Source organism: Aythya ferina, assembly GCF_964211825.1.
Source record: "Aythya ferina genome assembly, chromosome: 2".
Lineage (NCBI taxonomy): Eukaryota > Metazoa > Chordata > Aves > Anseriformes > Anatidae > Aythya > Aythya ferina.
This window is the reverse complement of record NC_140297.1, coordinates 125,175,090-125,189,417: the sequence shown is the minus strand read 5'-3', so window position 1 is coordinate 125,189,417 and position 14,328 is coordinate 125,175,090. Positions and strand designations below refer to the sequence as shown.

Here is a 14,328-nt window from a genome sequence, read left to right as displayed (position 1 = left end):
GCAGTCTCTTAACTGTTAAAAAGTTCTGACTTCAACACCTACTTTTAGTGTGTGTTCATGCTGACTTTTTAAGCCTACTTTGTGTCTAAGCTGTCTGTTTGCAGTCAGGACAGCATTCCTTCAAAAGTTAAAAGTTCTACAAATCCCTTGGTTTTCAAAATAACACACTAAATAATCTTGGTGACCATTTTCTAGCCTACATCCAGAACCTAGTAGGAAAGCAAGTTTTATTAGCTTAAATACTCCAACACGTGTTAATTCATATTTCTTAATTTCTCTCATGACAGATGGTCTGTCACTCAATTTCCAAAAGTTGTATTGGGAACCCATTTTGCTTCTGTACAGTGGAAGAGCCATATCCTCCCCATAATGGACCCAGGTGCTGACTGCATCTGTAGGACAACACTCATTGTTATATTCCATGTGGTTTTTAGCTTTATACTTGTAAAAGTATCCGAAGAAAAATTACTGCTTTCTACACACTACTTCCCAATACAACTAACATATCAAGAGAGAGCAAAGAGGATCCTCCCTGCATGTCTAAATTTTAAAACTACCAGTGAAAGCAAAGAGGAATTAGGCAGATAAACGAAGGAAATAAGAATTTAAAAATCAGGAATGAAATACTCTACAGATTGCTAGTCTAATCCACTACTCAGCCAATACAAAACTCTCCCATTCTGCAATGTTCTGTCACAAAACCAGTCACCACAGCTGTCACTGAAAGATTCCAGCACTTACCACGATCACTACTCCATTATCAAAGAGTGTTTGTTTTGTTTTTAAACAGAAAAAATATTTCCTGATGAAGTCATATAATAAATATACAGTTATATATAAAAACTTCCTAAGAATTCCTTTGAGGGAAAGAAATGAGAATTGTAACTGAGACCAATTCAACTGTAATAGAAAGTGAACTTGCAATAAAGGCAATACCTACCAAGTGCACGCAACTGGTTTCTTCTAGCAGGGACAGGTGGAGAAGGAGCCCTTGGAGGTGGAGGATCCTAGTGACCATAATAAATATGAAATGTTAATGTGTCAAAGTAAGCAACTATAACAGACATAAAATAAGGAAACAAAATGTTCAATTCATATTAACTATCACTGTTACTAGAAGAAAGAATAGTAACCTAACAGGTTGTTAATATGTAGGGTTATTTTGTGTTTGTTTTTGTTTGTTTGTTTTTGTTTTTTAAATCTGAACTTTAAAAGTATAAATCAAGTCATTATGATAATACTAACAAGACACTACTCAGAGATCTGGACACAGCTATACTAAGTGCTGCAAGGACATACAAATAAACCAACTTTCTTCCAGAACTTTCGTAACATATTGGGAAAATAACAGTTTTAAATAAGAAGACTTAAAACATTTTCTGAAATTGCACTGTATCATGTCCAGACATAATCATTTTAAAAACGTTTAGCCCAGTTCATGCGTACATTTACTAAAAAAGAGTTTTCAATCAAAAGTCAGAAGTGTAGCCTGATATTCAAATATCATAATTATTTATTCTACTCTACTCCTCACAGGAAGAAGTAAAAAAAAAAAAAAAAAAAAAAAAAAAAGTCACATGAAAGATTAAATAAAGTGAAAGAAACTAGTGGACTTGGGACCACTATTGTAACTCATTTATGATGCAAAAGAAAAAGAAAGGCAAATTGTATTAGGATTTATAATCTTTTTGTATCTTCAGAAATAGAAAATAATGTGCACAGCTAGAAATCAAGATTAAACTTCATGCCTGAGCTAAGTTATCTTCTCAGTTCCTGCTCTGCTCTGGGCTGAACAACCCAAGGTACCTCAGTAACTGCCCCCCTAAGCCCATCACCGTCTTTGCTGCCCTCTTTTGGCAGCTCTATTATAGTTTTATGTCCTTCTTATATTGTAGCACCCAAAAGTGCACACAGTAATTGAGGTGAGGCCACACCAGCACAGAGCAAGGCAATCAATTCCATTGGCTGGATAGCAAGGATTGTTAGACCCTTGGTAAGCTGAACAGAGCATCTCCTCAAAAAATGAGGTGGTCATCTCTACAGAAAACGTGCACACATGCAAAAAATAAAATCAGACATCCCGAAAAAATTCTTACATTTTGAATAAAATTGAACATTACACTTCACAGGTATAAGACTGGCTAATAGTAAACACTGTCTCTAGTCATTCCAGTGAACAAGCTGCAAACAGGTAAAACCTGGTAGGATTTCACACACTTCACTGTCTTACACAAATAAGTGTATGTTGACTAGAAAAATCATACTTGTGTATAGTAAGATACGTGGCTTTCAGCAGATGGAATCCTCTCTTCTTTTCTTACTGATTTGTTCTGAAGAGCAGGAATGATGGGAGATGGCTGCCTTGAGAACTGCAAGTAGAAAAGTAAGATAAAATACATTCTTATAGATTCTAAAAAACTATTATGGACAGGAATGGTTTTGTTAATATGTTTCATTTGACAGGAAAAGGATTTATTTATGTGTTGAAATAAATTTGTATTTAATTTGCTTTCAATTTTTAACCTCATAAAATGATTGCAAAAATTATTTCATGAGATTTCATTTACTCCCTAGAAAAAAAAGTACTATTTTTTTGTGATGCATTTTTTTCATTCATCTATGATTAAGTTATACTTCTTTTTTTCCTCTAGTTACTTCCATTGTATTTGTCCATTTAAGAGAAACATTATGTATAAAAGAGAAACAGTTCTGTACTTTACACAGATTTTGTCTGTCAAACTTCTCTGATGGACTTGTACGTCATTCAGGTCAAGGGAAAATAATTAAATTACAAAGAGCATCATTGTTGATAATGAGCAGTCCCATCTAGTCTTCTAAATTATGTAACTTTTTGCGTTTGGGCCTCAACAAAAACAGGCCACAGAACTTCACAGCAGATTTAAAAATCAAATATGTAGTGCAGCTTACTCATATGTATATGGTTTTACTGTATTTTTAATGTAAACTTGATCAGCAAGATAACATTCCACTGTAGTATGTCTGGTTTTTCAATCAGCTGTTCTCCATGTGTGCTAAGTATACTGTAGCTGGGGAGACTAACAGGGGAGCGATTCTGGCAGAGGTCTAAGAAATCATTCTCTCTCATTAAAACAGTCATTTTAAAAGTTAGGAAAAATATTTGTATCTTAGAAAGTAACTGAAGCATACCATCTTTTTTTCCTCTTCCATCTTTGCTAATTTTTCCTTCTCAAGATATAATCTAAGTTGTTCATCTTGCTTTTCTTCTTTTTCTTTTCTTCTTTTTTCTGCCTCTTTTTGTCTCTCTTCATCTAATCGAATTATTTCTTTATTTTTCAATCTTCGCTGTAATAGAAACATTATTAGTACATTAGAAAGACTCAACATTTTTAAAGTTTTGCTTTGTTTGTCTTTGAGAAGTTAAAGCTACACATCAAAGTGGTTAGCATGAAATGAAAAGCGTATTTCATTAAGCTGACTTCAAACATTCAAATTAAAAACCATGTTATGCAAATATTAAACATCTGCAGTCCCGGCCTAGCGAACATATAACAGAATTTCTAATAACTTCAACAAACACCAGTTTGTGTCCCCAGCTGAAGCTAAACCATAGGAGTCGTTTCCAAAACATGTGCTATAAAATAGTAGTGCCCACAGAGAAAAGTTATCATCCACTCACAGTTTTAGTCTTGTGTCTGTGAAAATGATACCAGTCAGCTTCCTACACTATGCTAGTCCTGCTCTACTTATCCAGAAAACTCATCCAACTAAATTGCACATACTAGAGAAAAGAATCTAGAATTTCTGTCTTAGAATTTCTGAAGTCCTATGTCCTGAACTGATCTTTCAAAACTACGCGTGGTAATCAAAGATTTTTTCCAACTCTGATGACATTGTCCTTGTCTTATAGTTATTTATGCAATTCTGAATTATGCAAATTATTTCCCTTTTTCCAAACCTGATAAATAAAGCTTTTCAGTTAGAATTAAATCACAAGTTTACCTCCATGAAAAGCACTCATTACACTTCCTTGGCATTCTTCCAAAACAAGTGGTATTGTTATCTCAAAGATACATCCTGGTCAATTCAAAAAAATAATTCTTTCTGAAATAAGCTACATTAAGAATGCAAATAATTGCTTGAGAGCTAGATGTAAGGGACTAATGAAAGAAGCATTTGTTTTTAATTCATTGATTTGATAATGCTTTTTATGGGCCTCATTAACAATCTCCTTTAAATAGGAGATCACCACTGTCAATTACAAAACTGCAATTTTCCTTAAAAGACTTAACAGTATTTCAAGTTGGTAGCATACCATAAAGAGTGAAGAATATGCTTGTTAATACTGACGATTTTCCACCTCTCCTCTGGCTAACAGACCATTTTAAAAACAAAGAATTTCACAGTACACTTCTCAGTTTACCTCCTTAATCTAGAGGGCAAATATTACAAAGGGTTACTTTAGGGTGAAAAAAAAGGGATCAAAATATTACACCTCCTCCTCTTTCCTTCTTTTCTCTTCTTGTTCATCTTCATATGCTTTTTGAATTCTCATTCTCTGTTCAGCCAGTCGTTTTTCTTCTTTTTCTTCTTCTATTCTAAGTTTTTCTCGCTCTGCTTCTTCCCTACGCCTCTTCTCTTCAATCTAGAAAATAAAGAAGTATTCAACTGTCAATAGACAGCAAAAATCTGATAAACAATGTTTACCACCATGATTTTCTACAGAATTTGGAACCCCTATTTGTGCAATCAAAGGCTGTAAGGATCAACTGAAAGAATTCTAAAGCCAGTCTTACAACTCAGTTACAAAATTCATTTTAAATGAGACAATATTCTATCATTTCTTTTTGGTCATTTTCTTTCTTATATACTGTAACCACAATAGAATCATAGAATCATTAAGGTTGGAAAAGACCTCCAAGATCACCTGGTCCAACCATCTCCCTATTAACAATGTCAACCATGTCCCTAAGCACCAGGTCCATCCCTTCCTTGCACACCCTCAGGGACAGTGATTTTAAGTGAAAGTAAAACCTGAACATTCCTTAACACTTACTCTTCTCTGGATATGCCAGAATAACACATTTTTAATGGAATAAATAATGGAAGACAGGAAACCCAAACAAACAAGCAAAAAAAAGACACTGCAATAATCTTTTTCATTTCCACAATTATATTTATAGACACAGTACTGACTTACTGAAGCTAAAGGTCTGCCTATTCTTTATTCTTTTTGGCAGCACTGTACATGGAAAAGGACTCAATCTTTTCTTTATAAGGAGATTCATACCAAACTACTGTATGACATTTCTACTCTTAAATTATCTAGGATTTCCTTGATATTGACATTTAATTAAATTAATATTTAATTTTCATACCATGGAAGTATATGCAATGTTTTATGGACAGAAGACAGGAACTGGTAGAACAACAATCTCACTTCATTATTGTCTCAGTGATCACTATTTCACTCTGACAAACATGCATTTGTAGCGCGCTGACATCTAAGGGCAAATGTTTTTCTTTATATATTTATGGACGTAAACTTCCACTGTATGCAAAGTTTGAGAGCTCCAAACTATATTTAGAGAGTCATATTAAGGAAAAATGATGATCTAAGTTAGTGAAGCCAACTATTAAGAGCATCATTTTTATAGGTATTTGTTACATGTAAGGCAAAACCAAAGAGACTCAATAGCAAACAGCTCTCAGCACACATCCTCTGTACAGAATCGGCTATGCCTGGAAGTCTTTGGTTAGCAGAATCTGATGACTTACTTTGCCCGTAACCCCTCTTTTTATTATTATTACTATTTAAGATGACAACTGGTGTACATATTCACCTGTAGACGAAGGAAGTTCTTGTATGACTCTTGTCGCTTAAGTTGTTGTGGAGATAGGGGTTCGCTGAACACATTACCCCGAGCAAAAGGAGAGGTCTGTGCAAATGTAAAACCTAAGAAGGGAGAAAAAAAAAAGTTTCCAGATAAAAATCAAAGCAAATTTAAGACAGCAAGGCAGAGTTGAAGAAGCAGGAATCTGAAACACTTCTTTCACAAGGTAGTTTATGACAGTCATAATTCAAGGCTTTAGCTGAAAACAATAGCTGTGATTAACAGTTTTCACATTGTCTGCCTAGAACATTTTAACTGCTCAATTAACAATGTCTAAGCCAGATGTCTTTTTACAAAACAACATCTACAAAAGATTACAGGATATCATAAAGCAAGACATTAAACTGCGGATTGCACAGTAGAATATATCTCTTAAAAAATGCCACATTTAAATTAATTAGAATAGCTAAGATTTTACATTTCATAACTTCATTGCTTGCCTTTACTCTGACTTAACACACATAGTGCTGCTCTTTAGGTTTATTCAATCTTTAGACACGGAATATAAGGTAAAATAGCAATGGATGCTACAAAAAAAACAGGGCCAAAATCTGGCAGATAGACTTCTGAGCACTCAGAATATTGAACTTTGCCATTATAAGGCACCTTCTATACTCTGAAGTTTGAAGTGTCAGGTCTCTTCCATCTCTGCAACTTCCTCCACTGTACTGGAAACAACATCACTGGGGACCAGTTGCCAAGTTACTCTCCCTGAGGTAAGAATGTGTCATAACCTTATAGTCCCAAAAGTGCTACAAAAGGTGATTAACTCGGATAACAATCAGAACAGCCTCTGCAGGACAGGATCTCTACAGGAAGTAGAGGAGAAAGAAGTAAAAGAAGAAGTTGCGTTAACATTTCACCTGACACAATATGTTCCTCATTCTTACCAAGTCTACTCCAAGGGATAGTGCCTCAGGGGTGTGCAAACACCATAGCTCCACTGAGCTGAGATGAACACAGCTGCTAGCTGTTCTCATGCTCCACCCTTACCTTTCCCTACACAATGCCTTACCACCTAAGTGAGATGAAAGCAGAAATAATATATCCACTTATTCCCATACAAGTGCACAGGCTTACTGCAACAGCCTAGCCTTAAAAGCATGAGCTTGCAGAACCAAGTAAGCACACTGTTCCAATGATCATGTAATTCTTTACAAAGAAGTGAAACCATTTGCACAGGAGAAAGAAATACAGCATATAGGCTATTTTAAGGGCATCACGACAGATCCTGACTCTCGTCCATCCCAGGTTGGGGACAGGCCTGGTACCCAAGAGCTCTCACTTAGATATCTCACAAAACATAAGAAGAGAGAAAAAAGATGCATTAGTTTTTAGTAGGAAATAAAACAAAATCCCTAAAACTTGGAGGCAGCGCACAGGGCTGCACGCGTACCTAATTTACCTGTAACCTTTTGGAACTTGTTAACCACCATAGCGTACCTGTTTCATCTTAACCTACAACCTCATCCACCTGCAGACCTTCCTCCATCCTCTTATTCCGTCTTTTCCTCCTACTGTACAGTTTTATTTCACTGTATCATTTGAAAGTAAAATAAATACGTATCAAGATTTGATTAGATAAAATTGAACCCAGAAAACTAATGTACTAATCCTAACTGTCAAGTACTAAAATATTATTGTTATTGATGATACAGATAAGAAAGTACATTTTTCAGTGCACACAAATGATAGCAACAGAGAAGTTTGCAAAAGAATCATGATAGTTGACTTCAGTGGTGGAAGGCACTACGTCTATTATAGGACAAGGGAAGAGTAAAGAAACTAGAGGAGTTTGATCACTAAGACCTATAAGTAATTAGAGCTGTAATAGTGTTCTTAAAAACCTGCTATTTTATTTGTAGATGCTTCTGCGTTCTCAGGTCTTGGGGAGGCCAAACTTAGGTCAACAGATACAATAGCCCTTTTATCTTCGTATAGTCTCGCCTCTGGATTATGATACGCATCTTCATTTTGCTTGTGCATCATAGTCAAGTCAGCTAAAGGAAAGGGGAAATAACTGTTTATAGCATTTTGTTCTCATAAAAGGCATGTTCACCACAGATTCCCCAAAATACAGGTCTGCTTCAGCAGCTCCACCATTTGTGGTCACAGCAACTACAGGAACAAATAATTTAAGCAAAGGCAAGAATATATATGCTATAGGTTAAATATCAGTTGTCAGGGATTCATTGATTGAAGTATTTATTTTGTTGGCTTTCTTTTACCAGGAATGATTCTTCACAGCAAACCTCCACCCCAACAAAAGCTATGAAATGGGAAGACAAAGAGCTCAAAGACAAAAAAGTCTGACAAGTCTGTGTTGACAAGTATGTATTTAGAAACCACCCATTTCTATTTCCTTAGAGCTGTAAAATACTTTTCAGGTTAGTATTGGCATTTAAGTACTGACTCTCTACTGCATTTGATATCTGTTACGGGCAATAACCACAGTAAACCATAAAGGTGTATTTTGGTCTTCATGTATTCCGTCCAGGTGTAGATGTCTCTACGTAAGCAAAACAACGTCATCCAATAGTTTTTTAAAACACTTTTCCATCAAAATTTACATCAAAATCGTACCATAAAAATCCTGATCAAAGATGTTAATTTCACCTTGAAATATTCATTATGCTACACTCAAAAGGCCAATTAAAAAAAAAAAAAAGAAACAAACAGAAAAAGACCAATATGCAGTTTTTGAATTATCTTTTTAAACAGTGTTTATGATAAACATGAATTACTGTAGTCATTTAAACACAGATTCCAAAACCTTTAAACTACATCTCTCTCTGTAAAGCAGCTTTTGCATCGGAGTCTCAAAAGCCCTTTTGGGGAAGATAAAAGACAAGTCACACTGCATGAAATAGAGACCTGGGAGAAACAGCACGTTGTGTTTGATGACATTTGACTTACAGCTTATCCATCAAGTTGCTAAAGTAGGGTGGGAAAAATAGCTTTATGTATGTAATTCAGGAAAACAGGTTAAGAAACTTCTTTCTCTTGGTTCTTTATTTACAAACAGAGATAAGTTTCTCAAGAGGCATATACACACTTCAGGCTAATATAAGTTACCCATCTTTTCCTCTGCCCCACTCTACTCACACTATCATAACACACAGAGAAAGAAGACAGACACTCAAATGCGTTGCTTATCGATTGACAGTGTCATCACTTCTATCTGCTCCGGGGATAAACATAAGCTTCTAAACTTACTATTTGGGCACAATTTTTTTTATTATTATTATTTTTTAAACACATAGCCTTTGAATTTTACCCTCAGACTTTTAAACTACTCTGTGAATTTAACCACATGCCACTAAGGTATCATAAAACAGACACTAATTATATATAAATATACACATGTTATATATAAACTGTTATCCAGTAAGTGTTCCATGCATTGAAAATTCTTATAATTTATTACCAGAGAACATTTTAAAAACCTAGAACGCTAGAAACACTAGAAATCAACAGTTATAAAGCTTGAAGTCTCACTGCCTTTAAAAGTTGCTACATTTATTTGTTTTGGACTACTACTGCTTCTACTAACCTATTCAGCTTTCCACAGAAGGAAACCAACTGATACTATACCCCTGAACAGGCATGAGAAATGCTCGTCTCGTAGACCCCGTTTAAATTCCTCTGGGTAATTCATTAAGAATTCTCTTATTTTGCAGATTAATTGGAAACATTTAAATTTCTGGAGGTGGGAAGAGGTGGAGCAAAAAGTTTCAAGTCCATTTGGCTTATGGTTTCAGTGTGTTCTAACCACTGTTACCTCTTGAATAAACCATTGAATCATGAAGGAGATTGAATCCATAACACTCAGATCAGGTTTTATCTGATGAAGAATTAACATGGCATTAAAATCCTCTCACAGGAAGCCTACATTCAGTCCCATATATCATGCTAAGTCTTAAACAAATCCATCTCAAACAAATCTGTTAAAGAGGCAGTAGAGCCGTATTCACGACAAGACGCTGAAGGAAAGAAAAGAGCTATCACAGGCCAACAAGAGATAAATACTTGGCTAGTGAGATGCAGGATAGGTCCTAAAGCCACATGATCAAATGTGAACATGCAAATACCCTTCACTCAGCTGAAAAGAAGCAGCCACCATTAAGAGGATTTCCAAAGCTGTTCTGTAGACTGTGTGGGAGCGAGTGTTCAACAAAACAGAATCTGTGGCACTTAAGGGAATTTAATGTTAATAGTTTTATTTTGAGAGATATAAATCTAATTGTGCCTACAGAGTACTATTTTTATTTATACAAAAAATACTGCCATGGGGTCCACTACAGCACCTAAACTGTACATCTTCAAATCGAGAAAGCTTTGCATACTACAGGGCCCAAATCCAGGACCCACAATCAGGAATTTGAGTTTTAATCTTACATCTACCTCCAAATTACTGGAGAGATAGCTATAATCTGGGCAAGTTGTTTATCTATCTCCCAGCTCACTACTCCCATCTTCTATAAAACAGCACTTGGAAAGAAATAAAGCTTAAAAACATTACTGCTGACTGACTGCTACTTAAACACTCATTTGCCAGCAGTGTTACTTGGGGAGATTTAAATATTCCATTTAGCTTTATATATTTATTCAAATATGTTTCCATTTTCCATGTCACAAGTAGAACTTTCTAAGACTAGCAGTGATTCTAAACTAATAACATAAAAAAAAACAAACTGTTCCTGGAAAATGTTTACATAAATGTCTTCACAACAGTCTTCAGCATATTTGCATTGCAGATGATTCTAACAGCTTCTTTTCTTCCCTCTCCTTTTACTATTGCATTTTTACTTTGTTTATAGTTGACATTATCCTGTTTCCTGTTTTTGTTTGTTGTTGTTGTTGCTTCTTTTTTTTTTTTTTAAATTGTGCCCTGTGACTGATTCTTCTGAAACCAAAATAATTACTTAAATATTCCCAGAGTACATATGCTTAAAACAAGTATTTCTATTTGTCAATAAAGTGCTATCAGTGTTATAAAACAAGGAAACATATCTGAATAGAGCTTTTACAGGAGCAAGAAAAAAAATCTTTAAAAGACAACATATAATTTTGGCAAACATACTTATCAGATTTCCTTTTGCATCTCTGAGAGGAGCGCCACCTCCACCTTTTCCCCAGGGATTGTAATTCCTCATTTCTGCTTCTAACTTGGCTTCATAGCGTTCCTTCTCTTCTCTCTCTTGTCTACGTCTTTCCTCTCTCTCTCTTATCTAAGAAGAAGCAGTCCCAAGTCAGTTGCATAAAAATATCACATGAAGTATAATTTTAACAACATGTTAACAGAACAAGCTGAGTGCTATTGTTATCCCATCTGTATCTAGTAAATCACAAACATTTCATTGCCTTTACTGCAGACAGAGCACTGAACACTGGTGTCAAAACGTACAGAGATACACATTATAAGACTTCCAAATATTCACGTCTGACACTTTCAGTAGATCAAAAGTTCCATATCCTTGGATCTTGCAGTACAGAAGGCTGTACTGCCTGAAATTTAAACAGGCAAAGCTCCACGGCATTACGGCACCTGATTCTCTCAACCTGATTTTGTTTAGCCTAAACTTAGATTAGAGATGGGATAAATACTTTTACCCATAAATGTTTTAAGAGAATGTGATACAGTTCTGTAACTATTCATGAAATATTTTTTGTGCAGCAATACAGAATGTTTAACTGCTCATATGGTTTGTTCCTTCTTTTTTTCAACAGGTTAAATGTATGTAACTAGATCTCCTTACTTCATACAGCATTTATAACATGAACAGCTGTTAAAAAAAAAAGTCAAACTTCCATTCAAAGCTTTTGAAACATTAGCTGCTATTTCTGTTGCTGAAATATGTTAACGTATTTTCTTAAGTTTGTTCCTTCTGTGCAATAAATGTTTCCTTTTATCTCATAGTCAGACAATTTCAGAAGAGATGCAGCGAGGCAAAACAAAGACCTGTCTAGTCCTGGAGACTGTTTCCAAAAATGGTAAGTCAGGTTTGCCTATAGGGGAAAAAAATGGTTCTGAACATTTTGTTCACTTACAACGAGAAGCAGCATAATAGCTTTGAAAAGGTGTATTGTGCCAGGTTTATTAGAACTTTACATCAAGCTGTGCCGTCCCTCACATGGCAAAATAGAATTTATTTCTTAATACTATAGTGAGAAAATACCTTCAGAGAAGCCTAAGAACAAGTGCAGTATCAAACACTATTCCTAAATGTTTATTTTATTCTTAATTTGGCCTTGACTGGCAGCCTCTACTGTCAGTAGAGGCTGGCAGTATCCCTACAAACAATCATAATTTAACTATAACACTTTTATAGCAATTATTTGCCTCAACTGAAGAAAAGCATAATGAATCAGATAGGAAAACGTTAGTGCCACTGAACTGGGTTCTAGCAAAATCTCTTCTGAAATGTGTCCTTATCATGGTCAAATACATTTTATAAATGTAGGTGCAGCAACAAAATGCCACTAAAATGAGCAGAGGACTAGGATGTCTACTGGAAGACATGGAACTCAAATTTGTCTAGTCTATCAAAAAGGAAGTTGAAAAGAGATGAGACATCACATACAAACTCACTAAAACCAAGGCATTTGAATTAGTAACCAAATAATCATGAAGAACTTATTGAAATTAGAGTGCTCTTAATTATTAAAGCAATAACGCTTGAAAGCAATCTTTCAATGAAAATACCAGAGCAAAACAATTCATTGCATTTAAGCTACACCTTCTTATGTTTATGAAAATAATTTTATATAATTTGATCTGTGGGAGTAATGTGTTTGCTCCTAGGCTTTGCATTTTCTCTGCCTCTTGAAGAGACAATAAGTTTGAAGAGATTGCTGTTCAACTGAGTATCTAAAATGAACTAAAGAAAGGTCAGAGGACCAGAAGAAAGTAAATAATGAAGGAAGGAAGGGTTAAGAAACATTTTTACTTGTAAATTAAATGCATATGTATGGAATGAATATGAAATGAAACCATATTACAGTTACAACCACTATATCGTTAACAACAAGAAAATATCAGAAGCTTTATAACACAGTACCTGCTGTTGCAATTCTTGTTGATAAGATAATGTTGCCTCTTTGGAAGGCTTTGATTTTTCTTCAGAAAAAACTCCTCTGCTTCTTTGTCTGTCTCCTGTATTCCTCTGTCCAATGTTACTTCTAAATTAGAAAACCACACATGTGAAAACATCATGAAAACATCACAGGTTCAAAAGGAAAAAAAATCCCTGCCTGAAATATGTAACATCTTGTTTTCCATAGCCTGACAGTTTATAGTCTGAAACATTTTCATAAATCTATACAAAACAGAGGAGATCACTGAATTACTGTTTAGATAAGACTTCTTAATTAGAATTTTGAAGAGTTGTCTTTAACGTGCTTTAATACAAAGGCACCTCATTAGCAAAATACTCCCAACATGAGAAGCATACCAATACAGACAAATACAACAATACAGATACAAATACAAGAATATGAATACACTTAATACTTACAGAGATTGCTCTACTGGGGCTTGAACTAATGGAGGATCCAGATTAGGTGTGGGTTGCATTCCCATCATACCTGTACCATCTGCACAATAAAAATAAAATACTATTTTAAGTTTTGGATGCTTAAAAATAAGCATTTGCTATTACTTAAAAGCATGTCTCTCAGTGCTCAGACCAGCTGCATGATTACCACAAGGACTTTGAACTTCTACATCAAACACAACTAAAGCTTAATGCCCCTAAAGCAAGAAAAACAATGTAAAGGTACAACTCCATTTCTTACTTTTAAAATCAGCTAAACCCCTTAAATTTGTAAATTTACAAGTGTCTTCATTAGCATAATTTACAATGAACTAACAAAAAGTAACTAATTTAACAGCTTTTGACCGCATGCTTTCCAAAATGCATCCTGTACTGTGAGGAGAACCACACTACACCATACACTACAGTGTATTTGACACTTGTACTCATAGTGAAATAGGAATGACAGCATTCTGCCACAGCAAGGCTTGAAATTACTGTACCTACTACTGCTTATGTTCAAGATAATATGGGATGCATCTCTAAAACAATTCCATGCTTTGAAATCTTGCTCTGTGATAACAACCTTGAGGTCAAATTGATCCTGTATGTCAATTTTAAGTACTAATTTGTTTAATACTCTGAAGTGTAAGCCATTTTATGCTGAAAGTTGCATTGATAACAAAGCTAAAAAAAGCTTCTGTGAATTAAAGATTACAGCTCCTATTTTACCTTTTCTTTGGAACTTCAAAAATCTTACAGGAGGTGGGAGGGCAGAACAAGAAAAAAACTTTTGCTTTTATTTCTCTAGCATTCTTTAATATCACCAACTGATGCAAATCTCATTCACATAAATCCATAAAAAAATTATTGTTGCAAGGTTTCTTTGTCCTGCATTTTAAGTTTTCTGTAAAGGTACC

At 34.9% G+C, this 14,328-nt stretch overlaps 1 protein-coding gene across 15 annotated transcripts in view; it reads right to left on the bottom strand.

Moving 5' to 3' along the window:
• CSPP1 (centrosome and spindle pole associated protein 1) overlaps window positions 1-14,328 on the bottom strand; it is a 57,741-nt gene that overhangs the window by 14,544 nt on the left and 28,869 nt on the right. For 12 of the 15 annotated variants that reach the window (XM_084510234.1, XM_084510226.1, XM_084510222.1 and 9 more), the window contains 9 exons: window positions 13,391-13,469; window positions 12,935-13,055; window positions 10,957-11,104; window positions 7,721-7,873; window positions 5,823-5,935; window positions 4,475-4,624; window positions 3,169-3,324; window positions 2,265-2,369; window positions 941-1,007 (listed from right to left, as the gene is read on the bottom strand). In XM_084510234.1, coding sequence (XP_084366360.1) covers window positions 941-1,007; window positions 2,265-2,369; window positions 3,169-3,324; window positions 4,475-4,624; window positions 5,823-5,935; window positions 7,721-7,873; window positions 10,957-11,104; window positions 12,935-13,055; window positions 13,391-13,469 — 1,092 coding nt within the window. The remainder of the gene's footprint in view (window positions 1-940; window positions 1,008-2,264; window positions 2,370-3,168; window positions 3,325-4,474; window positions 4,625-5,822; window positions 5,936-7,720; window positions 7,874-10,956; window positions 11,105-12,934; window positions 13,056-13,390; window positions 13,470-14,328) is intronic. The other 3 variants (XM_084510223.1, XM_084510228.1, XM_084510230.1) reach the window with 2 other exon arrangements.